Source organism: Semicossyphus pulcher, unplaced genomic scaffold (genome assembly GCF_022749685.1).
Source record: "Semicossyphus pulcher isolate SPU_LCO1_2020_fin unplaced genomic scaffold, fSemPul1.0.p SCAF_6, whole genome shotgun sequence".
Lineage (NCBI taxonomy): Eukaryota > Metazoa > Chordata > Actinopteri > Labriformes > Labridae > Semicossyphus > Semicossyphus pulcher.
In genome coordinates, this window is record NW_027211737.1 from 6891115 (window position 1) to 6919038 (window position 27924).

General features: G+C 39.9%; 2 protein-coding genes across 3 annotated transcripts; both read right to left on the bottom strand.

Annotated features, from left to right (window-relative positions):
• Positions 1 to 552: 552 nt before the first annotated feature.
• LOC138609651 (uncharacterized) lies at positions 553 to 10997 on the bottom strand. Of its 2 annotated transcripts, XM_069682283.1 has the most exons (11): positions 10958 to 10997; positions 7822 to 8436; positions 7698 to 7728; positions 5745 to 5824; positions 5432 to 5512; positions 5269 to 5328; positions 5073 to 5159; positions 4911 to 4967; positions 2098 to 3979; positions 1207 to 1353; positions 553 to 858 (listed from the first exon to the last, which is right to left on the bottom strand). In XM_069682283.1, the coding sequence occupies exons 2-11, from the start codon at positions 8392 to 8394 to the stop codon at positions 632 to 634; spliced, it is 3225 nt and encodes a 1074-aa protein (XP_069538384.1). In that variant the 5' UTR covers positions 8395 to 8436; positions 10958 to 10997; the 3' UTR covers positions 553 to 631. The 2 variants fall into 2 exon arrangements, with proteins under 2 accessions (XP_069538384.1, XP_069538383.1); XM_069682282.1 differs by having other exon boundaries at positions 7698 to 8436.
• Positions 10998 to 12391: 1394 nt separating this feature from the next.
• Positions 12392 to 13953, bottom strand: LOC138610844 (nuclear factor 7, brain-like). Its single transcript, XM_069683688.1, has one exon. The coding sequence runs from the start codon at positions 13817 to 13819 to the stop codon at positions 12392 to 12394; it is 1428 nt and encodes a 475-aa protein (XP_069539789.1). The 5' UTR covers positions 13820 to 13953.
• Between the last annotated feature and the right edge of the window lie 13971 nt (positions 13954 to 27924).

Here is a 27924-nt window from a genome sequence, read left to right on the forward strand (position 1 = left end):
ATAAAGCCGTGCTGATATTACAAGTACATCAGCGCTCCCTTTTGTGTGAGATTACGTGATTCTTTTATAACTCTACTTTATTTTAGAATAAATTACTGTACTACTGCACAGCATTCAAATGGTGAATTTATTCTATTGGTAAATTCTTTGTTAGGAAAACCTCCTTGAGATTTACCATCTAGTTTAGGGAGGTCCTATTAGTAATGATAATCTGAAAATACTTCATATGCCAATATGACACTGTAAGGGGAAATTGAGGTACTATGTGTCATAAGTGGAATATAGGTAACTTAGTTCACAGATAAATTACTAGAATACAATTCTTAGCAATTTACTGGTAAACTGTTGAGTGAATTGGTTGTTGTTGTTTTTCAAAGTCAAGCACATTTTAAGAACAGAATACAATAGCCAATACAAGGTGACTTGGTCACAGAAGTTAACTTACGACTCAAAAACAAAGAGTTAGCATTGAGCTAAATCTGTATAAAAAATAAAAGAGCAACATAGGGCTGTGAGGAACAAAAACAAATAAAAAACAGCAAAGTTGCACCAAATTCTTTTATTTTCCATCGAAAACATCCATTACTATCTGGTTCCACTTTCCCAGACAGTTAATTGTTTGTAGCTCAGCTTAGGAAGTTCTGCTTTTTCTTTTTAAGGCAGTGATCCGGTTTCTCACATAGTCCTTTACGCCCTTCCATGAGCGGGTGCTCAGGGCTTCTGGCTCAGCCTCAAGACAGTCAACACAGTCGTCTTTCTGAGGCACCTTGTGTCCTCGAATGAAACGCATCATGTGTCTTTCAACAGCACGGACCTCAGCGTCATCCCATGTCCTATGTATACCCTTATTTTTTGAGCCTGTGGAGTAAAAAGGAAAATTGTGAACTTTTTGTGAATTTTTGCTATAAAATTCCCATTAAAACCAAAATGTCTTACATAAAAAGGCAGGATGTCTATATCTTAAGGTTTAAGTGAATGTTTGTGAAAGACGGATGTTTTTTTAAAACTTAAACTATTAACTTTTCTCAAAGGCTCTGAACCACAAATCATCATCCATATTTCCTTTCTGACATACTTTGACATCAAATTAGGTTCAGATATCGAGATACACACAAAAAAACACTGACAGACAGATACTTTGCCTCAACTCCCCTTTGATAGGCCGACAAAAACACGTATGGTGTGACTGTTTGTCGCTATTACTACCTTTTTTGTCTGATGAGACAGATTGTTGAGATGTAGTCATGTTGGCGCCTCTCATTTCTCCATGTGCTTGTTGATGATAAAACGTAGCTGGTCCATGTTGTGCACTGGAATGCTCATTGTGATCCAAGGATGCAGCTTGTAATCTCTCTGTATTAAAGGCAAAAGAGGAAGTTCTCATTTATGTATACCATCTCCCCATATACATAATTCCTATCTTCCTATATACACTTCAATCAATGCCAGCAATTTATTCTGTGGGATCCAAGGAGTCACCAAGTCTGTGTAGCAACATCCAGCGCTCTTACCTCAATCTGGAACCATTTTTAATCATATTACTTCACTAGATAAAAGCATAGATACTTTGTACTTGTTGATTAAAAAGACTCTTAAGTAGGTTATAGAGTCTAGGCAATTCATTTAACACAATTCTTTTAACATTGTTCAGAGATACCAGCTGTTACAGCTGTTTTACTCTTTAAAAAAAGGACGATCTTTGTTGGGATCACTTCCGTAATGTTGTCTGACACTCGGAGCAACAATCTGAGCCTCTCAGTGGCAAAAACAAGCACTTTTAGTGGACGTACTTTGATCGGGTGCAATTGCCCCAGGGGATTATGTTGCAGCCATTGCGGCCGAATCGCGTCTACAGCGAAGGCTATCTACTGGACCGATTCCAAAAGTTTTTGTTCCTATTTCGACACACAAATTTGTAAAAATAGGGCCCAGGTTTAAAAATACCAAACTTCTCCTTTAAGAGAGTGTGACCTTCCTTGCATGGTGACAGGTGCTGCTCTGGATGAATGAGCTTAAGTTTAATCCTTGAACTGTACACATTTCTGGCATTTTAGCATTTAAACTTGTGAATTAACTTAAAAGAAAAGAAAATCTTACCATCAGAGCTCATTTCGACATCATCCAGCTGCACGTCGCTGTCCTGTCGCAGGGCTCGGACTTGATTATTGGGGCCTAATATTTGGTTGGCCTCATTCTCATCCAGGTTCATGACCTGTAGCATTGCTGCATAATGCTTCTTGATCTTTGTCATTTTCAGTTCTTCAGGGTCTTTGGCTCCACAGGCTTTGGCGTATTTTCGGACGCACTCTGACCCATGATAGGCTGTAAGTGTGTGTGGTCTGCCAAACAGGAAGGGATTCTTACTGGAGACTCCACATGTCTCGCGCATCTCAACCAGGAGCTCCAAAGTTGACACGAAGGATGGTTTAAGTAAAATCGGGACTATTCTCCCACACTTCCCTCGTATGTCTATTCTAGTGAAGTACCCACACATGGTTCTTTCCAAATCAGTGACGGATACGTCCATGCCAGCATGCAAGTTTGACTTTTTCCTTGACATAAAAGCTTTCAGTTCCACCGATGATACCTCTCTGCCACTTCTCCTGTTGAAAAGTATTGTCCGGGCAAGCATTACCTTAGCCAAAGCACAGTAGGTTTCTGCAGAGGGGCTGTCTCTGAGTTTTTTCTCAGCAAGAAGATGAACATTCTCCAGGTGGAAGTTCAGCTGCTTTACATCTTTAGCAAATGGCACCTTCTTGTCCGTCTTTATTTTTGTTTTTCGGAGCGATTTTAATGCCCTTGAAGAAATAAGCTTGGTCCATTTTTTCTGGTACACCAACAGGAATTTGCGCGCGGACTCCGCGGCACTTTCATCACCACACTTCACTGCGTTACCCTCCACAATACCACAGGCCTTCTGAAGGCTGTAGCCAAGCTTGACGGCAAGTGAAGGAACGCTGTACGTTTTTTTTTCTGGATCGTAGCCAGCCAGGACTTTCACTGCAGACACCACATGTGGGAAGTTAGAGGGCATAAAGAAGTCCTCCAGTTTCTTAAGAGGGCTTTTTTTTTTAACCTCGATTACAAGTCTTGCTACCTGACGAAGGTTCTGTCTTATATAGTCGTGCTTCCTCTCATCAGATCCGTGCTGATCGAACAAGAGCTCACCAAACTGCAGGATAACCTTGTCATCCATTACAGCTTGTGTCACTTCATCGTATACCATTTGGGACACAATGTTTTTTAAACCATCAGTAATGCCAAGGTCATCTGAAGCTTCCATCACACAGAGCGATGCGATACGCTTTCTTCCAATATCTAAATCCTTCTCATTTTTCACTTTCTCTGGGCAAGTCTTCATGTGCCTGAACAAATTTTTCTTCACATAAAGACCTCGACAGTAAAGACAGTGAAGAAAGTCTTGTGCTTGTCCTGTTATATTTGGTCGTTTTCGGGCTGTAAGTTGGCCCTTCCCTGTCTTCAAGACAACTTTGTTATGAGCAAAATTTCCTTGATTTATCAGTCTATACCATATCTTTTGTCTTTCTTTGGACTTTTTGGGGTACTGAAATGCTACTGCGACCTCTGGTTTGTCAGCGTGTATTGTTTCGAAGTGTCGTGCCATTTTGGAAACTTGCTTAGAGCAAAACACACAATAATTCCTCCTGTCACGAACAAGCCGCCCTTCAGATTTTGAAACTGGCGTCACCGCAGTTTCAGAGGACTTCTTCCAAGATGATGCTCTTTTCTTATTTGGAGGACTGACATCTTCAGCCTTCAACGGGGAACTTCCTGATTCGTCACTCTCTTGCCCTGGGAGAACAGGTTTTTCATCGATGGGGGCTGAGGGAAAGCTTTGATTGGAGTCATCTGAAGAGAACCCGGCGGGGTCAGGTATGAACTCAGAGAAGTCATCATCACTCACAGGATCATCGGGGTTACGGTCATCCCCTGACTCCGCAGAGGCACATTCTTTTTTCTGAAGAAAAAGGGGAAAATACTGTTTCTTTATACATGTTCAGACAAACAGATATCAAAACTGTATTTTACCACAGAAACAGATTTTTAAAAAGTTGCTTGGATCATCTTCCTTTGACATATTAGCTGAATAAAATATTACGTCCTGGATATGGATATGGATACACTGGGTTCAAAAGTTCAATGTCATTAACGCTAATATTGTCACCATTTACAAACTGGACTTGCTCTGCTAAAACGCATAATGTACTTGTCACTTTGTATTCTCCACTTTTACTGAAGATGAAATCCTAAACTACTAAAAGTCATACTTATGTGTTTTGAGCAACTTCTTCTAATTCCACTTACAGTAACTCTGCTGTCGATGAGTAACACATAAATCTTTAAGTAAGAGTATCATATCCTCTCAGCTACAATGCTGTGGAAAACTGACTGCAAATCTATTCTATATTTCTTATTTTTAATTATCACTTTGGCTCAGCCTAGTTGTTTAAAATTTTTCCAACAGCACTGATGTGAAATCAACCAGTGCTTTGTATTTGTATTGCTTGTCCTCTCAGAAAAGAGCAAATAAATGCTTGTTATATGTGACTTATGGTAAGAACCACAACATATTAAATTCCTTATTAAATAGGGATGGGTCTTGTTTAACGAATATTTGAATAGTCATTAATTCAAAAAAGAATCACGCCATCTAAAAGTTTGAATAATAAGCCGAATCGTTCCCAGTGAATATCGAATAGTACTTTTTAAATGACAAACAACTTTCTTTCTCAAAAATAGCTGCAGTATATTTTCCTGCCAGGTGAATATATTGAAAAGAAAGAAATTACTGACCCATTATTGACAAACATGGTTTCTGCTGATGCGAGAATTCAAAACAGCATGTATCACTTCTCAGGGATTAAAACAGAAGAAAAACAGGTAACTACCGTTTGTTTGTCATAGGATGCATGTGGTGAACAATCCCCTGAAAGAAGCGACTTTGACTGAAGAAAAGAAACAGAGAAACACTGATTAGAGAACAATAACTATCAAAAACCAATAACCTAAAGTTTACAATTTAAAAAAGCAGCTATTTATTGACCAGGTACCTGTGATTTTCCTGCAGACAGCTGAAACTGCTGTGCATCAGTGATCTTTGGTTCACACCGGGATGAATCATCCATTGATGGAGGAGACTAAAAAGTAAAAGTAGTAAAATTGTATCATATTTCTGCACGTATTTAAGATATGACTTGTTGTACATGGCTGCAAATGAAATGGAAGCATCTTAAAATCTTAACCTACCTGATTAGCTGTGGCTGGAGACTGGCCATTACTGTTGTCTTCTGGAGGTATTGATTCCAGCTTAATGGGAACACAAAGTGAACAATTTTAAAGTAGTACTGGGTAGCAACTATCTGAATAACTAACATTAACCTCTAATTATAAATTTCTTTGACACACTTACAACTTTATCCAACTCTGCCAGTTGTTGAAGTAGTTGTGCACGCTGATTTAAAAGTAGCAAACGCTGTCCGTCATTGCCGGCCTGAAAGCAGAAAAAAATAAAACATTTAAAAAAGGTATAATGACAAGGTAGAGCTCTCAATGAAACTCCACACCACCGTAACTCTTGGACAAAGTTCATTTGGTAGGCGCAACAGCTCAAAGTCACTTTAAAAGTGTACATCAACCTCTGTAGGAACAAGCAGCTAGACGATATGTACACAAATGGTCAAAAAAACCTTCTATAATAACTTTGTTGCTGCTCATTTTCTCACCGTTGGATTAATGTTCCCCTCTTGCGATTGCTCTTTGTGAGGATGAGCAGCTGTGTCAGGGATGGACTCGTTTACAGCTCCTGAGGAAAAGAAAAACAAGTTATACAATGTAAAAGATATTTGGAGGCAAATTCCAACAGTTCTTCAACTTTAATCTAAAATTAAACGTGTGTTGAAATGTTTTGTTCTTTTTTTAATTGGTCAGGTGCTGTTGTTTCTCCCACACTCCTACTTGTCACATGTACCAAAAGCTTCTCATTGTTGATTATTACACAGCTGTGTTAAATACTTGTTTCTGATTGGTTAATAACGGCATTCCGAGGTCTCTTTTTTTCTTGATAAAAGACTGTTGCTATGAAGAACAGACCGTTGCTAGGGATTTGACTGAAATGATGGGCATCTTTACTAAAAGGTGGAACTGTGTTAAAGTTTATTTAGGTGTCTAAATGATATGGGTTGTTATAGTGGAGTACTAGACAAAATACTTCCATGTGAATGCGCCTGCTTTGCTGGATATTGTCTGTCCCTTGGTAAAATGGCAAGAAAATTAAAATAAGAAAATAAGAAAGTTAAAAAAACAAACAAAAAACATAACAAAACTGAAGCTACCACAGAGAGATCTACAGAACTGAAGACGGCACATGATGTAAACATTTCACAGAACACAGTACGGGATACGGCAGTGTTTAAAGACAGTGACTGGAAAAGAAAATGTCAACAGACTCTGACAGTGACTGAAAACAGGTGCTGCGCTGATTCTTGCGGTCCCGTTCACCATGTCTCACTTCATCATCAGTGGAAATGTCTCCATTTAATGTGAGTAAAAACAGCTAGCTTAGCTCATTTTAAGAAGGCTACTGGGTTACCGGTAGCCGTTGCTATGGACGCAGCTCTCACTGTGAGTGTAACAAACGGAAGACAGTAATATAATCATGTTAAATTAATAATAATTTCTAAATCAACCCTCCGCTTCACTTCAGGATCCACCTATCACTGTCGGGGTTCTATTCCCGTTACCAACTATTCATTAACCTTTACATATGCGCTCAGCAGGCAGCTCAGTCTAATACAACAGCCCTGTGATGAACCATAACTTAAAGGTATAATGTTTAGGGATGTTTTAACTCACGTTTATGGTCATTTTGGAGTACACACTTTGAAATGCTTTGAATGTTTGGTTCTCATTATCCTGCCTATTATGCTGTGTGGTGATACTAATGTTTAGTCCCCCCCTCTTTGAAATCAATAACAGACTTGGTTGGCCCAATTCGAACTCTGTGTGGCACAAAAAACGTCCTTGTTGGTGTGACTGCACCTTTAACCTATTATTTTTGGTTCTATAATGTATTTTTTGTGCGTCTTTGTGTGGTTTGGTTTCAGACAAGCAAGACGTTATTTCAATTATGAGAAAGAGTTTCAACTCCACGCTTGACATAAAACTATTCCAATTACATCATAAAATATCGCTTTAACCTCAGATGAGTTGTATATCCAGCCCAAATTACAGCAAATATCAGACATAATATTTAAATCAATATGCAACTGTATAACTAATTGTGAAATTGAATCAGTAATGATTTTTCAATGTGGGAATTTGAATTTGTTGCATCCATCTGAATTTTCATGTCCCGAAAGTTGTCATTTTATTTTATTTTTTTAAACAACAATTTTGGGGGTTCAGATCTTCTTAAAAATATTTTCAAATTGCTCAAATTCAATAAGCTATTCAAGAAACAAAAAAATTAAAGTGAAATGAAGAAAATCAGATGCTAAAACTGCTGGTCAAATTTGGAACTAAATATCAGTTTGTAACATAAATCAAAAGGCTTCGGTATTACACATCGAGGGGTTTAGATCAAACCCAACATGTTTAACAAGAGTTAAGAGACTTTTCATCCCTTAATACAAGACTCACATGCTATCGTACAATAAAGGTATAAAAATAAAACTTACCCCTGAAGTTTGATGAAGGAATCCACTGCTCCTGAGAAGTGGAGGAGGCATAGCTTTGAGTGCATCCAGCAACACCAGCAAACTCCAAATTAGCTCCCTCAAAAGTAGCTTGAGATGTACTTACACGTTGACCACATGATGATAGGCTAATGGACAGATCTTGAAGTCCGTTTGGTAATCCTTGATTGGTTATTGGAGGTTGAAATGACACTTTGAAAGGGTCGTGGGGTGAGAGAAGTGGTAGATGTTGAGTCCCATAAGGCTGTTGTGTTTGGTTTCTTTGGGATAGAGATAGTGGAGGTATATTTTTTCCTTGGTTTGCAGAAAGAAGAACTGATGAAGTGTGAGGAATTTCTTGGGCAAAGGGAATAATCTGAGACACACTCTGCATAGCAGTGTTGGAAAACAGCGTGCTGGATGAAAGATTGCTGCTAGTTTGTGAAGCTTTGTACAGGGCAGATTGGTGAGTGTTGTTTCTGGACGATAAGGTGCTGAGGTCTCTCATGCAGCTCTGGTTGGGCATCTGCAGATGGTTGTAGGAGGATCTCTGGTCAGAGGACAAGCCCAGGTTGAGATGCTGAGAGTTGGGCAGGGGGTTGAGGAGGGGTCCTTGTGTTGAAGTAGTGGACCAGCCATTCTGGCCAACCCAGGACTGACAGGGTATGTGGCTCTTATTTGCTGTCAGGTCATCCATCATTCTCCATAACCATCAGTTTGTTGCTTTCTTTAGTGGCAGGGCCTAGAAGAACACAACAAGCACAATTGATCATCAGGGTCACAGTGTGATTGCATTCGCCTTTTAACTATAGGCAAAACATCCATCTTAGTGTATTATGGTTGTCCTTTAGCCTTGAGCAACATAACAGAGGGTAGAGTGTGCGGTTTAGGAATGGTGCTGACCATAGACTGTATACAAAGATAGGCAACATGACAGCTCCCTACAAGTGAAGCCAAAACATTTCAAGCACCCCCTGCTGAATGGCTGCAGCACAGGTCATAAAGCCCGCCTCCTCCATGTTAACAGATGGGACATGAGTCAAACTACAAAATCAAAATACACGCAAAATAAATGTTTCTCAAACATGGTTTCTGTCATTATAGTTAGTTCTTATCATGGTGATTTATGTCCAAGTGTTCATTTTTCTGAGAAGTTTATTTTTAGTTAGTTATTTGATGCTGTAAAAATGATTGACAGCTCTGTTGACAAATCTGGCTCCTGCAGCCGATCTGTTGCGGATTAGCAGAGTAGAGGACAAACAGTGAGAGGAGACGTAACTAAAACAATCACTACAGTCATTGAAGTTTCCATATCTGTGAACATTGACCTCACACCAACACAAGGAAGCTGTTCTGCTATTAAACACGCCGAAGTGCCATTAGCTACGGCGGCGCCACCTGCCAATCTCTACAGCGCAGATAGCAGTGCCAATCACAGGGTCTATTTTGGCATCAATTCCGTACAATGAGAGCAGATGGAGATACGTCGTCCACCTATATACACAGTCATTGGTGCTGACCACCAAGGAGACAATACAGAGAAAGATAAGATTTTAGGAATTATACCATGACCGATTTAAAAATGGACATTCTTAAAATTAAAACTAGACTAATGCAGTTATCAGAGTTCTTGTCTTGAGAACGAGGAGCACAAAGGAAAGTCTTCCAATGTCCTATCATTGTTGATGCTTTTGTCCAACAAACAGCCATAAACCTAAAGATTTGCTATCATACAAGACAAATAAAGCATTATCATTTCTCAACTTATTTGGTTAATGAATATGCACATATTCTTGTGTAAAGTTTAACAACTTGACACAGTATTTCTCCCACTTCACTTGAAGTTCTATCTTCGTGTATGTGTTGTGGATGTTTAAGGTTTCATATCATACATGCTGTGGAGGTATCATACTACAGTATATTGGGTGACAACTGGCTTCCAAACTCAGGTTTAATGTAAGTTGTTTCTTTCCAGCAAACTGATAAAAGGCCTTAAAGTGTCAAACCCTCTATATACTGTACATCATTGTGCACAGTGAAAGCTCAAACACCCAGGGGGCTCTAGCTACTACATTTAATAAATCACAGTTATTAAATTGGTTTGAGCAGTCGTTCTCAAGTGGTCTTGCCTAAGGACCCACCACCACCTTCTTAGTGACAAATCACGACGCAAATTTCTGAACATTTTCAACCGCTCAAATAAATTTAAATGAACAGCGGTGCAGTTTGGACCTGAGACAGAACAAAACCATCACAGCAGGTCAGCATCACAAAACATAAAAGTATAAAAGTCAAGCAAAATTACCAACTGTAGCTGGGATTGCCCAGTCAGTGAATGCATAGAGTGTGAATAAACTTCCTGTAAATGAACTACTACTACTGCACGCAGATCATAGGAAACCCATTTACTTCAAATTAAAACCGCAGCATGGACTTTTTGCCACAACTTTTTTTTTTTCCAAGCACACATCCGCGACTTACTTTTGGCTCCAGACCCACCAGTTGAGAATCACGGAGTACTTTGTTGTTAAAGGACGCGTTTGACCAAGCAACAGTTATTCACTTACCTCTTGCAGTACCTAACTTAACAAACAGATAGTTTTGAAAAGTTGCATAAACCGAGCTCTAAGATGTCTGCCTCTCCACCATTTATTGTAATTAATGTGAATGGAATTTAATGTTCGATGATCACGGATCAGAAAAATCACATAAAGTGACCTACAAATTCGTTTCTAAAAGCAACTGCCTCGTCAAACTGAACACTTTTCAGGAAAACACGCTTTAACCTTCACCTGTGAAATATATCGGGAACTTGTTCAAAAACACTTTCGTTAGTAAGTTTGTGGGTTAAAAATAATATTTCAACTAGTTTGGGTGTAGCAACGCTTGAATCCACACCACCCAACATCGTACTTTATCATAAGCAGGATAATTTATGAATGATACAGATCTTACTTAATTCACCCAAATCATTTTAAAACTACGCTTCAAGTAGGGAACGGGCAGCTACAGTCAAATCGTTTTAGTTTTGTTCACATCAACAAAATGTAGCTTAGCAATGAGGTGTCCCAGTTATTAGCGTGTTCTCTAGCTAGCTACATCGCTTAGCTGTTAGCATGCTTCGTTACGAAATTCCGGGGTTGTGCGTAAAACTTTAAAAAGGACCTAAAAAAGACTACTAAACTACTACTAAACTAAGAAACACCCTCACAGAAAATATAGCATAGTTATATGGTTAAAATGTTTTTACATGACTACGTTACCTCTGTGAACATCAACGGAAGTACCAGTCGTTTGTTCCCGTATATGCTACAGCACTTCCGTTTGGACTTCACAATAAGAGCGGCATCACTTCGCTTATCACAAGATCAGAACACACGGAAAAGGTAGAAGAAAGAATTCAGTCATTGGTAAAACATAAGTAATACCACGATATAAATATATTCTGCGTTTAAAGTTTTACTTAAGCAGAATAAGCCTACATATTCACAAAATTTGCTGTAAATATCACAGGTAAAAGTACTATTTACCCTGTGGCAGCCAGGTCCCTTTTTAGTTATTTAATCATACAAAAGCCTATTAAATGTGTTAGCGATGCACTGATGTGGGAAAAAATAGATAATTATATGGAAGTTGCTGAAAAGAAAATCTTTCACAATCTTTTCTTTCACATCACAATTCTTCAACAAGTGAAAAACCTCACATTATGTAGTTTCTCTTGCGCTAACTGTTAAATTGTGTGTGACTACTCAGTAAGCAAAATAAAATTGTCTTTTCACTCTGTTACATTGTTTGCATCTCTTAATTATATTATTCAAATGTAAATCAAGCCTGTCCATTTGTTAAGCTATATTCTTATTTTATTTGAACTATAGTGTGCACTTTGTTACAAAATGCCATAGATGTAATCTGCAGACTTAAAGGTGCCATAAATTTGGCTTGTGTGTTGTCACAGTAAAACTCTTCACCTTTATTTCAGGAGGTAGTCCCACCACAACCCAAATATATTTTGTAAGCTGTTGAACATCAAAAGCAGAAGCTACAACTCAAATCATGTAGTTTTAGTGTTTAATTTTAATTTTAAAGTAAAAACAATAATTGATGTTTATGTTCACAGATCTAAAATTAAAAAAATCCCAAGAACATAAAAACTGAAACAATAAAAGTCTCAGTTGAGGATATATACTTCTGTACAATGTTGTCTGACTCCAAACAAGATTCATATAATCAGGATATTAAAATCTCAATCTCAAGTGTCTTCAAAGTAAAATGACACATCCCAAATGGAAAACTGTAAACACACACTACATCGTGACTAACTGACAAAAACACAAGGCTTCTTATGATGTCATAAACAGACATATCTTTAGAGAACTTGATTACAATATATCTTGAATGCATCAACTTCTCTGAGAATCAAAATGTGTTTCTTAAAAGAGCCAACATGACCAAAATTAGGAGTCATTATTCCCGAATTAAAAAAGGACATTAAACAACTTTCAATTATTAGAAAGTTATAAGACTTAAAGACAGGATGCAAAACCTCCCTGTGACCTCTTAAACCACATCAAATCTGCAGAACATACTGTATATTGCATTATTAAAAAAAATAAAAAATATATTCTATTGCATGTGATCACACACAAATGCACATGAAAAACATGAACTCCCACCACCACAATGAACATTCTTGAAAATCACAAAGAAATCTCAGTTTCACAGATTTTGATATCAGCTGTTTTAGCTTCACCAGCCTTTCCGATACTAAAAAATGGAGAGATATTTTCTGTGAAAGTGTCTCTGTGAGTGTAGATGTGAGTCATGTCTTCAGGGTCGTAGAAGGACACCTCCCCCCTGTCATAGTCCAGCTGGACTCTGATCCTCTGGAGACTCTTCTTCACTGTGACAGTCTCACCAAGACCATTTGTGTATTCTCCACTGCGATGGAATAAACACCAGATGCCATTTTCTGGTGAAGCAAGAATCTTCTCCTTCCTGTCAACTGACTCTTTAGCCAAACCCAGGAGCCAGTAAGGATGGTCTCCCACCTCCACCTCCCAGCTGTGTTTCCCTGAGCTGAAGCCCTCAGAGCCCAGAACATCTGCATAGTAATTGAGCCTCTCTGGATTATCAGGAAGCTGCTGATATGTATCTTTCCGTCTCACACTGGTCAGATCATCAGACAAATAGAGCGAGGGGTATGCAGTGTTTGGGTCCAGAATGACAGGACCGAAGTGGACTCTGTCCTTCATCTTCTGCCAGACTCTGAAGGACAGGTTGCCCAGGTGTTTGGCCACATCTATCAGCGCTCCTGAGACCAGCTGTGGATCTGACTCTGAGCACTGGACTCTGGCTCTGGTCTGAGTGTGTTTATAACTGCTGAGGAAGGGCACGTTGTGTTTCTGCAGCTCTTCTTCTACAGCAGAGATACTGTCTGACAGAGAGGAGATCTGCTCCTGAATCCTCTTCATCTCTCTGCTGACAGTCTTCCCCTTCTGCTCCTCTTCCTCCCTCAGAGCTGCCAGTCTGGACTCCTCTTCCTCTTTCAGGAACTGCTGGAGCTTGTTGAACTCGCCTCTGATCTGCCTCTCTGTGGACGACAGCTGCTTCTTGGAGTGTTGAGTCACTTCATTGTATGTTTTCTCCACTTGTTTGTATTTGTCCCTCTTGTCCTGTAGAGACTTTAAGTCAGATTTCAGCTGCTCCTTCAGGTCACTGACTGCTTGTTCTACAGGAACCACCTTGTGACCGACGTGGTGAGAAAACTCACAGACAGGACACACAGCTCTATCTTCATCCTGACAGAACAGTTTAGGCTCTTCTTGATGTTTCGTACACACCACCTCCACCTTCTTCTCTCCTTTTTCTGTCTCAGATGATCCAGCTTTCTGTCTCCCAGCAAACGAGTCAGCCAGATCCTTCAGTGTAAAGTTCACACCTGGATCACGTTTTGATGACTTTCTTTTACAAATAGGACAGTTTTTGTTGTTCGCTTGTTCCCAGAACTTTTTCAGGCAGCTTGAACAGAAGCTGTGGTTGCAGCTCAGAGACACAGGATCTCTGAAAGTCTCTGAACACACATGGCAGCTCAGGTAACTTTCAACAAGTGTGATTTTCTCGGCCATTTTTTCCTGATATGTGGATTATCCTTTAAAAACAACACTCACCAAATGTGTGTCCCTGTGAGTGACAGATTATAATCCTTCTGGTTCGTGTTTATAGCAGAGATCCTCCTCTCTGTAATGGCGGCGTAACTCCGTTCAGCAATGTGGAAGTCAGATTTGAGTTTCACTTTCCTTTATTGCAGGTTAATAAATGCAGCTGAAATGTCGTCTTCTTACCAGCAGATGGTGCTGTGTGATTAAATAAGAGTAACTATCCACATGACGTGTATGAGAATTGTTACTCTAAAGAATATGTGTTGTTGTCCCACTTTCACCATCAAGACGGTTTTGTCAGACGTGTGTCCTCCAGTGAGTCTGGTTCTTCTCCTGGTTTTTGCCTGTAAACAGGAAGTTTTTCCTCGTTGCTCCTTGTTGCCAAGTGCTCGCTCATTTGTGGAATAATGTTTGTCGCTGTAAATAATATTACAAAGAGCGCAGCTAGACCTGCTCTGTATGTAAAGTGTCATGTGATCACTTTCGTTGTGATTTAGTGCCTTATGAATAGAAATCAGTGATAAAGATGGACATGATGATCAGGATTAAGACATTAATGACTGTGGCACTAAGAGGATGTTGATCTAACAGGGTCTTATGATCCTTCATTTCTTACTGTCTTGTTATAATTACACAAAATCTACCTGGTCAAAGTTTATGTTTGACTTGGAGAACCTCCAAACTCCAGTTTTTCAAAGCGTTGTATTTCAGAGCCCCTCCTCTTTCATTTCTTCTTCTGTGGTATTTTTTCGGAGGTGTGTGTTGTGTGAGAGATGGAAGGAGGAGGTTTAATTTTGGAGGACGTGTCAAATCTGTTGAAGGACAGGTTAAGTTGGTTGGTCCTGTCCAAACTGCCTTCAACTCCTCTGCTGCAAGTCGGCCTGAAACCGGTGATGGTCTTCATGCCACTTCAGACCTCCCTCATGTTGTTCTGTTGGAACAGTGTTGCAAAAGTCAGAAATAAACTGAAACAATGAAACCTGACACCACCCCACCTGACTTGACTGACTTTGTTCTGTCACTTAAAGTGACAGAGACGCAGAGAAGACACCAGTCTGCTCTCTGGTGGAAGAATAATGAATAGCAAGTTAAACAGACAAGAGGTCCAACTTCCCTCAAATCTCTTTCCTCTTATATCCTCTTTGTCAGTATTTCTGCTTTCAGCTGTAAACTCCTTTGGGTCGGAGAAAGAGCAGAAAATCTCTAAAGGTGTCTGAAGTCGCATGAAAGCTTTGGTAACTTTGGAGGAGAGAAAGTATCTTTTCATGGATTATTCTTTAACAGCAGGATTAACCAAATCTGTGTCCCTATGAATTACAGATTACAGATCATGATGTCACTTTAATAACCAACAGTGAACATGTTTACCAGCAGATGGTTTTATTTGTTTATTAACAGATTTTTGACAAACTTTTCAGATGAGACGTTTCAAATCAAAAAAGGGAAATGTCATACTCTCCTTGTAATATGTCATGAATAATAATCACTTTGTCAAGTCATTTGTTACACAACCCAAGTAATTTAATCAAATGACATTTTCTCCTAGAACAGTGTAAAGCAATGTAAAGTAATGTGAATGACCCCCTAACACAGTGTGCTTTTGATCTGTGAAATCTACGTTTTAGAATGCTTTTATTTTGATACTTCCTGTTGTGACCGGAACTTCATCCTGAACAATGTTTTGCGCGTAACCAAGGACTAAGTGACGAGAAAGACTACACTTTGGAGGACTGAAACTGCCATAATCAAAAATAAATAAATAAATATCTCAAATAAATAAATAAATAAGTAAATAAAATAATAAAGACAGAAATGTAGAAATAAAGCCTCAATTATCAAATGAATGTTCATGTTCATTTAAAAATTAATAAATACATTCAGAAATATAAAAATAAATAAATAATGTTTTTATTTAATTGACAAATTCCTTATTTTTTTTTTCATTTATTTTTATATTTCATTATTTCCCAATTTATTCTTTTCTCTTCACATTTATATCTGTTTTTCTTTATTTTCCTATTTATTTATTTCCTATTTATTTATTTCTGTCTACATTTATTTCTGTATTTTTTCATCCGTATGTAAATGAGTAGGCGTGTCTTGATTGTATCACTTAACAGCCATTGGTTGATCATATGAGAGTCCACAGATGGTTGTATACGTCTAGCTCCCCACAGTTTCCGGAAATTACTTGAAGAAGCAATGCTAGCCTAGCTATATGCAACTAGTAATGGATGTGAACTGGCTTTTGGGTGACATTGCTGAAAATGCTTCTCCAGACTTCATGCTATTTCGAGTTGAGGCACAATTGGAGAATTTGATAGAGTTTATGACATTATGACATTATGTTGGTTATATCCGGTTGAAAACAATAATCCACACTGCAGTCTAATTTCTGGTTCAGATTTTGTGCCAGTAGGGCCTTTGAAAACACAGAGGGAGATAAGAAAAATGTACATCGGACAACTGCATGCTTGATTATTTATGTTTCCTCATCTTCATTGCTTGGTAATGTCACCGCTTTTCGAGTGTTCACGTGGACGCGCATCATGAGACCGGGCGCAGCTACGATTGGTGTCACTTAGACCTGCTGCACTCCGTATAAATTCCAATCAAGAAGTCGGTCATAGCTGTGTCGGACGTAAGAGATGAGACCTATTTTTTACGCCCAGCTGGTGCACTCGGTTCCAGTGAACTGTAGACGGGAGTACTTGTTTACAGTGACAGACAGAGTCCTCCGCAGGTTGAAAGGTTGAAAGTGCAACATTAGGTGTATCATATATTCATTTCTGGACAAAATTATAGTAGGGACAATTGACTAATATCCATACCCAATTCTACGCCCTTGATATAGCCTGCCTATCAACTGTTTTTAAGCTTAATAAATGTAGATAATATTTGACCGTAATTTCACACATCTGTCCGGAACATTGAAAGCTTCCAGGACACGTGGACCGGCACAGACTTATTTCTAAGGGAAACAATACTAATTAGGCCTACATTAAAAAAAAAAAAATTTGAGAGTCTGGCCCCCACAGTGTCTGCTTAGAAAATATCTGGCCCTTGAACAAATCTAGTTGATGACCCCTGGTCTAGGCGATCAGCCGCCTCTCGCAGGAGCTATGAAACAGAGCGTCTGGCAGCTATCTGATCAGATGCTGTTGACGTTATCCTCATGCACTGGTTGAAGCGCTTACCATGTAACTGAAATATTAATTAGACATAAGTTAGACATTAGTCAACAGTTACACCTCCAACACTGTAACTGTTGATATCCTAGTTTTAACCGTTATCAAGTTTACAAGGACAGCTTGCTAACATAGCGTTAGCTTGCTAACATAGCGTTAGCTTGCTAACATAGCGTTAGCTTGCTAGGCTGCCAAGTTTTTCTACACAGCCCTCACCAACTACTGGCATTACCACCATATTCACAGCTCTGGGCACAGACCTTGACACATCCACGCAGTACTGTGGTGTGTGGGTTTGATTGCTAATGCCTGGATAGCCAAGACACGCCTACTCATTTACTTACTGATGAAGAAATACAGAAATAAATAAATAGGGAAATAAAGAAATAGGAAAATAAAGAAAAAGAGATATAAATGTTAACAGAAAAGAATACATTGGGAAATAATTAAATGTGGAAATAAATGAATACAAAAATAAGGAATTTGTCAAATAAATAAAAACATTTAATTCATCTATTTTTATATTTCTGAATGTATTTATTTATTTTTAAATGAATATGAACATTTATTTGATAATTGAGGCTTTTATTTCTGCATTTCTGTCTTTATTATTTTATTTATGTGAGGAAGCACCAACTTATCATTAGCTGTTTGCTAAAACTCCTTTTTCACAAGAAAAGAGGACAGATTCACACACACAATTTTCTTTGTTTTCTTTCATTAATGTGAAATGGTTTAATTGATACAAATAGCTGTACTCTGCATTGGTATAATTTTAAGCACGTTTTTTGTTAAAAGTATAATGAAGACATGCAGCAGTAAAAACAATAAACTTTTAGAGTTTGTGTCCTTTGTGGAGGCCATCTTGTGCTGGTGCTTAAAGAGGAAGTACGCCTCAACTACAGCCCTTTTATGTGATGGGTGAGTAGGTGGGTTCTCTGATTTGATTGGACAATGCATGAGTGGTGAAATTGACAGCCAATTAAGGTAAATACTGAATGATCTTGAAATGATTTTCTTCCTTTGAATGTGTAATATATATGACTATATGGTGAAGAATGAATGAGGTTTGTTAGTGTGAGCAACCTAAGAACAATGTATATTTGTGTTGTGTTGTTTAACCATGTCAATTTGATTCTACAGTCCTGACCTGATAGGCCAGTTTGAACTGGCAAGGCGGGCTCACATGCTTTATACAACCCCTGGCAAAAATTATGGAATTACCAGTCTCGGAGGATGTTCATTCAGTTGTTTAATTTTGTAGAAAAAAAGCAGATCACAGACATGACACAAAACTAAAGTCATTTCAAATGGCAACTCTCTGGCTTTAAGAAACACTAAAAGAAATCAAGAAAAAAAAATGCGGTAGTCAGTAACAGTTACTTCTTTAGACCAAGCAGAGGGAAAAAATTATGGAATCACTCAATTCTGAGGAAAAAATTATGGAATCACCCTGTAAATTTCCATTCCCAAAACTAACACCTGCATCAGATTAGATCTGCTCATTAGTCTGCAGTTAAACAGGAGTGATCACACCTTGGAGAGCTGTTGCACCAAGTGGACTGACATGAATCATGGCTCCAACACAAGAGATGTCAATTGAAACAAAGGAGAGGATTATCAAACTTCTTAAAGAAGGTAAATCATCACGCAATGTTGCAAAAGATGTTGGTTGTTCACAGTCAGCTGTGTCTAAAATCTGGACCAAGTACAAACAACATGGGAAGGTTGTTAAAGGCAAGCATACTGGTAGACCAAGGAAGACATCAAAGCGTCAAGACAGAAAACTTAAAGCAATATGTCTTGAAAACAGAAAATGCACAGTAAAACAAATGAGGAACAAATGGGAGGAAACTGGAGTCAACGTCTGTGACCGAACTGTAAGAAACCGCCTAAAGGAAATGGGATTTACATACAGGAAAGCTAAATGAAAGCCATCATTAACACCTAAACAGAAAAAAACAAGGTTACAATGGGCTAAGGAAAGGCAATCGTGGACTGTGGATGACTGGATGAAAGTCATATTCAGTGATGAATTGCGAATCTGCATTGGGCAAGGTGATGATGCTGGAACTTTTGTTTGGTGCCGTTCCAATGAGATTTATGAAGACGACTGCCTGAAGAAAACATGCAAATTTCCACAGTCATTGATGATATGGGGCTGCATGTCAGGTAAAGGCACTGGGGAGATGGCTGTCATTACATCTTCAATAAATGCACAAGTTTACGTTGACATTTTGGACACTTTTCTTATCCCATCAATTGAAAGGGCGTTTGGGGATGATGAAATCATTTTTCAGGATGATAATGCATCTTGCCATAGAGCAAAAACTGTGAAAACATTCATTGAAGAAAGACACATAAGGTCAATGTCATGGCCTGCAAATAGTCCGGATCTCAATCCAATTGAAAATCTGTGGTGGAAGTTGAAGAAAATGGTCCATGACAAGGCACCAACCTGCAAAGCTGATCTGGCAAAAGCAATCAGAGAAAGTTGGAGCCAGATTGATGAAGAGTACTGTTTGTCACTCATTAAGTCCATGCCTCTGAGACTGCGAGCTGTTATAAAAGCCAGAGGTGGTGCAACAAAGTACTAGTGGTGTGTTGAAGTGTTCTTTTGTTGTTGTTTTTTTTTCATGATTCCATAATTTTTTCCTCAGAATTGAGTGATTCCATAATTTTTTCCCTCTGCTTGGTCTAAAAAAGTAACTGTTACTGACTACCACATTTTTTTTTCTTGATTTCTTTTAGTGTTTCTTGCCAGAGAGTTGCCATTTGAAATGACTTTAGTTTTGTGTCATGTCTGTGATCTGCTTTTTTTCTACAAAATTAAACAACTGAATGAACATCCTCCGAGACTGGTGATTCCATAATTTTTGCCAGGGGTTGTATGTGAGTGCAATGAGAGAGTGGAGACTGTTTTTTAAGAAGAGCAGCACCAGAACTGTTTGAGCTGTATAATGAATGTAAAGCATTGAAGTTTTTTTTGGTTCATTTTTTTTTCTTTTATTTTTGTAGAGACTGAAGACATTTTTTTGTCTTCCTGAAGCCTCCCTATGCTTCCCTGCACCTCACTTCGCAACAATTTGCTTATTGAGATATTTATATTTATTCATTTATTTTTGATTTATGGCAGTTTCAGTCCTCCAAACAGATGAGTGTCTTGACACTGCTGGTGTGACACGCGCCGAAAATGTAGAGAACTGGAGGCTCTCCTATTTTACCCTGAGCCGCGCGAGCTTCTCGGCCAAAACACACAGTGAAAATGAATTGTGATGTGTTTGATCTCTGGCAGCAATATTAACATCCAGCCCCGGCGTCAGGGGGTCAATGCCCCCCCGACCCTGCTTCCTTGCCCCCCCCCCCATTAGCTGTCAGAGGGGTAAGGAGTTTTTTTCCTTATAAAAATAATTTAGACTACTCATAACTTGTTGTGTGTGTCAAATTGTATTAATTCATATTCAGTTAATCAGTAAAATTTAACAATAAATGAAAACAATATTTTCATTTCATTTCATTTGTTACAGCAGATACGGCTCGGCTTGTGTCACGTGACGCGTGCGCGCTGCTGCAAGTGACGTGCTGACGTTAGTGTGTTTACATTTTTCTACCATCTGTGAGCGAGAGGAGACGTGTACTTAAAAACGGATATATATCACTATGGATATAAGGAAATTCTTCCGACCACCGCAAACTAAAACGGCCTCTTGTAGGGCAGATCAAGCTGAGGAACAAGCGACAGCGGAGCAGGAGCACCTTATCCCCGCTGAGAAGGAGCGAGCAGCTAGTGAGCCGCTAGCTAGTAGCGACACAGAGGCACAAGCGCCCCCAGCGGAGCCGGAGAGCGAGCAAGCGGATTATAGCGCCAAACCCAGTGATCATTACAGGTGTCCTTTGCCGTCACCAGGCCCAAGCTGCAGCGGACTTTCCAAATCACAGGGTCATGGTGGCCCTCCGGAAGATCTAGGTGAAGACAAGCCCGCTCAGGTCATTTTGAATTAGTTTCCCTCTCGCCTTTTCAAGGGTCAGAAACGCTCATTTGTTGCCCTGTGGTACAACCGAAGAGACTGGTTGGAGAACAGTGTTGAAGCCGACGCGGCATTTTGTTTTGCATGCCGAAAGTTTGGGACTGTAGATTCTGTGTTCACGAAAACTGGCTATTGTTACTGGAAACACGCAGCAGAGAGAGGATTGCGCAAGCATGCGGAGTGTAAAGAACACGTGGAAAGTGCAGTAAAGTGGCGGGAGAGAGAGAAGAGGGCTGAGTCAGGACAGGAGATTTCCACCCTTGTGAATGAAGGCCAACTAGCTAGACATCGGTATTACATACATCGGCGCTATTATCGACATGTTACAATTCCTGGCCATAAACCGATTGCCTCTCAGAGGGAGTGTGAAAGCATTTGATTCTCAAGGTGATGCAAGCTGTGGACTTTTTTGTCATTGTTTGAGTACTTAGTGAGAAAAGACCCAGAGCTTGAGAAAATACTGCAAACAATCCCACAAAATGCCAGATATACATCGCAGGATATACAAAATGAACTACTTAAGATAATGAGTGATATTTTAACTGAAGAAATTGTACGTGAAGTCAGTGTACCATTAAAGTTGACGGCACCCGAGACCCCACTGGCTGTGAAAACATTTCTATCGTGATCCGCTTTGTAGCAGAAGATTTGGAAGTTAGGGAGCGTTTACTAACTATTGCTACTGCAGATTTTGGAGATGCCAAAACTCTTGCAAACACTATAATCACAGAGCTGCGCAGAGTTGGTTTAAGTACATCTAAAATTCTCAGTCAGGTGTATGACGGAGCATCGGTCATGTCCGGGAAGCATGGGGGTGTTCAGAAGATACTGCAGGACACGCTCGCCAGAGAGATACCCTATGTCCATTGTTTTAATCATCAGCTCCACCTAGTTGTGATAAATGCAATGTCAAGCGAGGGAGCAATCGAGGACTTTTTTGGAGTTTGTGGGTCTCTCTACAAATTCATTAAGAAACCCACTGTTGCAGTCCACTATAAAGGAGACACGCTAAAACGTCTGCTCGAACAGCGGTGGACTGGCCATCTAGCTACAGTCACAGTTGTGCTCAAGTCATTTGATGACATTTTGTCTCTGCTGTCAGAGATTGACAGCAATCGTGCCTTTGGAACTGACTTACGAATTGAGGCAGCAGGTCTGATTTGGGCTATTTCAGAGCCAAGCTTTGAATTCATTGGACGCTTTGTGCAGAAGATCTTGCAGCTGCTTGATGCCCCCAACAAAAAGCTTCAGTCAGAACAAATGGATTTGCTCTCTGGGATACGGTTAGTGAAAAGTGCATCTGAATGTGTTTCGCAACTGCGCTCAGAGAGTGAGTTTAACAACATCATGGGACAGTGTGGGGAGACAGAGAGGCCACAAAAGAGGAGAGGACGGTTAACAAAAGTCTCCAAGGATATCTCGTTTGAAGAGACCGTTGGCCAGCAGCAGGGTGATACTGACGAGGGGGACACTGAACTGCGGAGATTATTCTACAGCACCTTGGATGCGATGGGGGAAGAAATAAGCAAGCTTTCAGTGAACGCAACAGTGAGCTAATGACCGCACTTCAGTCTCTGGACCCAAACAGTGAAACGTTCCTCAGTGTCAAACATGTAAAGCCCATTCTGACTTTATCAAGCACTGAAATATTTGAAGCAGAATTTGTGGTTGCTCGCCACTTCCTCAAAGCAAACATGACTGCCGACGATGAAACCTGGACAATATCACGGATTGTCAAGACATTCCACAGCGCACTGGAGGCTATGCCAAGTGTGATGACGGCCTTTAAACATGCTCTGATATTTGGAGCGTCAACAGCCGTGTGTGAGAATTCTTTCTCCACTTTAAGAAGTGTTCCCACAGACAATAGACTCAGCATGATGCACCAACGGAAAGCACATTGAGTGCAGCTGGCCTTTGAAAGAGACTTAACTAAAAGATTTGCCACTGAATGGAAGGGGGCAGTAATGAAGAGGTTCAACTCTGGGAGACGCCGACTGCAGCTCTACTAAGTGGTGAGTAGCCTATTTATCTAAAGGGGGTGTGATATTGTGATTGGTGTCGGTTGTACAACTGGTTTTCATGTGCATAAGAAGTGAAATTTGTGCTTGTCCCGGTAATAATAGACCATTGCCATTTACGTATGTATTAGAGGTCGACCGATAGTGGATTTTTAAAGGCCGATATAATAACGATAATTTGTACGAGGAAAAAGCCGATAGCCGATTAATCGGTCGATATCTCCCTACCCCACGAAAAAAAAATGAAACTAATTTAAATGAACAATCTTTATCTTTATTACATATCCTTACACATAACTGTTGAACTGAAAGTCTGTGTCAAATAAATAACAAAATAAAACATAAATCTGGAACAGAACATGAATCTCAAAGAGTAATGAATACCTAAATAAATAAAATAAGTAGTAAAGAAAATATAATCCGCAAATGAACATCTAACTCAATTTGTTGTGCCCACATTGTGCCTTTCCTCAGCAAAATAGTCCCATACAGGGACTGTGTTTCCTCCAGCTGCCATCTAATGTAAGAAACAAGAAACATGTAAATCAATTCAATATAGCTATTAACTAAATAGGCTATCAAATAGATAATGTATATATATAACTTTATTATTTAGTTGTATATATTTAATATGTATTTCAATCTACATGAATGATTTAAGTTGCACTTTATTAATCATTTCTAAATTGAAATTATACTGCAGTTGTTTTCTTAAAGTTGCTGGTTTAATAAAACCTTTCTGATAAAGTAAAGTTTTACTAAAGTTACAAATGAATGGTTATTATCATCACGGAAGCTTTCTGGCATATTTGGGAGGAAAAACAGAAACACTAATTCAGCAGAAACAACTCCAGTAGCATCAAAGAAGCTACCATAAGAAACTTATATAAAAAGTGAATGTATCGCCCCTGTGTCAGTCTCTCGCTCCTTTCCTTTAACTTTACCTACACATTGTTGTTCACAACAGTTTGTGTTGACGCCGTGGCGTGCTTTACTCCTACAACAGCCTTATGCAAATGCCAGTTTTTAATAAACCCGTTTTTCGTATATCAGGCCAGATGCTGCGCGTCCCGTTACATTTTTAAATACCACTCTTATAAACTATTAGTGTTTGTGCACATTACCTGATCTTAAAAAGTGGGATTTCATGTCATGAATGGACAGTTGACGTTACGTGGTTGGATTAATTAGACGAGACAGCAGCATGAGCTCGGCAGAAAAGCAGTGAAAGTTATCGATAGTCTAATTCATTAATAATGCAATACTATAAACAACAACCTTATCATGATCATACTTTGTGAATACAGCTGTGGTATAAAGTTAACTTTAATTAATTATCCCAGGTACCTGCATTACCTCTATGTCACGTATGGAGACTCCATTAAAAAGGCGAATGCACGCGATGTACGTCCCCGCCTGAGGCTGCACAGCCATCGGCCACTATCGGAGCCCAGATCCGCCGATGATTATAGTTTTGAGTAAGTCCTATCGGGGCCGATTAATCGGCCAACACGATCAATCGGTCGACATCTAGTCTCTAAACTCCAACTCAATTCTTGCATCTCCTGTTGCTTCTCTGTAAAGAACGACCAAGGGGGGGTAAAGTAGGGGGATTAGAAGCTCATTCTACGACATCGTCGCAGTTAGAGCAACTAAAACAACAGAAGAAATTCCTGAATTTCTCTCGCAGGGTGGTCTTCTCCCGCTTCTTCTTGCACTATTAAAGTAAAGGAAATATATTTTATGATTTATATATTTTGTGTTTTGTCTTGTTTAAACTAGTCGTCCTCTCTAACTTTGATCTCTAAATCTGGTCTAATACATTTGGTTTCTCAGGTGAGATCATCCATACCTTTCTAAAGATGTAGCAGAGTCCTTTCTGTGTCTTTGCCTGGGTCTCACTGACATCAGTTTCAGTAGCAGCCGGGACCACCTCTTTGGCCTTCACATTAATCTGAATGTTCCCATTGCCAGACTCAATCCAAGCCGGACAAGGGATTGAGCTGATGAGGTTGGAGTGTGAGGCTGGGTCGTTTGATGTGGGGTCTCCTTCAACTTCAACTAACACCAGAGGGATGTAGTTCTTCTTACTGGTGCACTCTGGGGAGGTGTTAAGTATATCCCGAGGAGATGTAGAGCATTTGTTTTGAGATGATGAATTCATGGATGACTCCACTTGTTCACTGGAACTTGGCTGGACCTTTGTCTTCCTCAATTTGCTGAAGAAGCTCCAGCACTTTGTCTTCTTCACTTGGACTTTGGTGGTATTTTTCTGCATCCTGGCAGGGTTGATTCTTTGTCTACCAAGGATTGTGAGAACGTCTTTCATTGTCTGAATAACTTTGCAGCAGGTCTCAGCATAGACAATGGGTGATCCTGTATCCAGTGAAGCTTCGATAGTCCTTGAAATAATTGAGTTGACCTCACAGTTGAACATATCCTCGATGTATGCAGTGAATAGAGGTGTAATGCTGATAGATGTGTCAGCAGCAAACACGTCACAGAAGGCCTCGCCGAAGGCTTCTTTCAAACCCTGGTGGATATTGTCTTCGCTGATGTAAATGGCCTTTCTGATAAGCTCTGTGAGCAACTCCTTGACAACCATATCTTTCTGGCAGAACTGGAAAGAGGCACTTCTTGTTGGCAGAGCACAATATTGGGGAAAGAGATGATTGTCGGCTTGTGACAGAACACCAGTTAATGTCTCTATTGCAAGCCTGAGCACGTCTGTGTACAAGTTGGTCAATATTTCCTTTACATCCACATCATGTACACCTCTGCTTAAATCCATCCTTTGCCTGAGGAAAAGAATCATAGAAAAAATGGTATTAGACAAAAAGAAAACATATACAACAAATGACAAAATTGTATGTAGTTGCTGTAGTTTGAGTGAGGAAACTAAATAGCATACCCTTCAGTAAGGCAGTCGAAGAATCCCTGGATTATGTTGTAGAAATTATTTTTCAGGACCTTGAGCTGGGCGGCTGCTTTTGCTTGATCGTCCTCTTGGGGTTCTATAATATACCAGTTCTGCCCTGAAGGTACTGGGGTTGATTTCCTGTACAGGACCAGCTCTTTCTCTGTGACAGAATACATCTCTTTTTGATGTGCTGTTGCTGGTGGTGAGCTGCTGGTAGATGGTTTTAAGGCATCACCTTCCCTTTTCTCTGGTGTGAAGTCCTTATCCTCTACGTCCAACAATTCTAGAAAGCTAAAGCTTGGGGATGGTTGGCTGGTACTGGTCCCCTCAACAGTTTTCTCCATGTTTTGATCATCTGCAAGGGGTACCTGCAAAGGTGCAAGATGTCCATCCTGACCTGAAGGTCCTGGTGGAGTGTTATTTCTAACAGCTTCCACCGTTACTGTTAATTCCTGTCACAAGTTGACAGGAATCAGTGGAGGATAAAGTTGTGGGAACTTTCTCTGATGTGATTGCCTCAAGCTCCGCGAGCAACTCCAGAGGGACCCAGCTCAGGTCAGCTTGTTTTGAATCCTCCAACTTCTCAGTGGACAGTATTGAGACAGTGGGACCACCACCACCACCCATCCGGATCTTGATCTGCTGTCTGCTGGACTTTCTTCTCTTTTTTTTTTCCAAAACAGCGCTTTAATGTAGACTTCATTTTCTTGAAAGTGCCATTACTGCCTGCAGCAGTTTCTTCTGTCTTGCCAGAATCACAAGACTGCTGTGTACTGACAGTCACACAGGTGTCGACACTCTTCCTCTGGGAAGGTGCATCCATCTCGATAGAGGAAGTCTCTCTGGAAGTCGAAGATGCCTGTTTAACAACAGGCTCCACTTCAGAGAGGTCTTCTGATTGGAATAGGTTGCAAAGGGAGTTGAGGTCTCCTGCATTATGACATCCTCATGCTCCACAAACTCCAGTGGGACAGAGCTCAGTTCTGCTTTGTTTGTATCCCTGATCTCCTCACTGGAGCACATAGAAGCTCTGGGAGACATTTCTTTAGGACTTGGGGAGCCAGATTTTGAGTCAATCTCTTCTGAACTGATGGTTTCTTCCAATTCCTCTTCTTCCGCAGGCTGTGTCTTAGTTTTTGGTTTCCTGCTAAAGCAACGTTTCTATGCAGACTTCATCTTGCAGATCATGCCATGTTTGCCTGACGTCTTTGTGCTTGAAGGTTCATGAACATTTTCTTGCCCTAATGGTTCTGGTGTTGATTCCATCTCAGGGGCCAAGTCTTCTTCTGTGGTTTCTGGTGTTTCTCCTTGTTCAGCGAACACTTTGCGGAGTCCAGAAAACCTATGTAAATCCTGCTTCAACTTTTGGTTGGTGTCACAAGCATCTGAGGAGACTTGTGTATCTTCATCAGCCATGGAGCGTTCCTCAGCCACTGTCACGGATGTGGTTGACAAAGCAGGAGAAGCCGTCTTCTGGCTGTCCCTGCTGGTGTGTCCCGATGCTGCCATTGTGGATGGATCCAATGGACTTTGTTTGAGATTTATATTCTGTTGGGGGGGAAAATGTTCAGAGGCAAACTGTCAGTTACAACAATTACAAGTACTGCTATTGACACATGCACCTTTCAAACAGTGCATTATATAACGATGACTACTGGACCGTTGGGCCTGTTGGAGGGGGTATGGGAGTCCTGCATACCCTCCAGTGGTGAAAGGAGTATTTAAAATTACACTGGATAAAGTATAAGTGCAACTCTACAAAACAAGTAGAGTCAAAATTGAACTGAAGTGAAAGTAGACAGGCATTACCAACACAATGTACTAAATGGTAAATGGAATGCACTCATTTAGTACTTTTCTAATCTTCAGAACAATAAAAGTGCTTTTTCACTACATGTCACATTCGCCCTTTCAC

Excerpts from the sequence above, each read along its gene's own strand:
- LOC138609651 (XM_069682282.1), bottom strand. The coding sequence starts at position 8,394 with ATGATGGATGACCTGACAGCAAATAAGAGCCACATACCCTGTCAGTCC. Across the intron at positions 5,329-5,431 it reads TGGCAGAGTTGGATAAAGTT|CTGGAATCAATACCTCCAGA; the intron begins GTAAGTGTGTCA and ends GTTCCCATTAAG. Across the intron at positions 5,160-5,268 it reads CTCCAGCCACAGCTAATCAG|TCTCCTCCATCAATGGATGA; the intron begins GTAGGTTAAGAT and ends TTTACTTTTTAG.
- LOC138610844 (XM_069683688.1), bottom strand. The coding sequence starts at position 13,819 with ATGGCCGAGAAAATCACACTTGTTGAAAGTTACCTGAGCTGCCATGTG.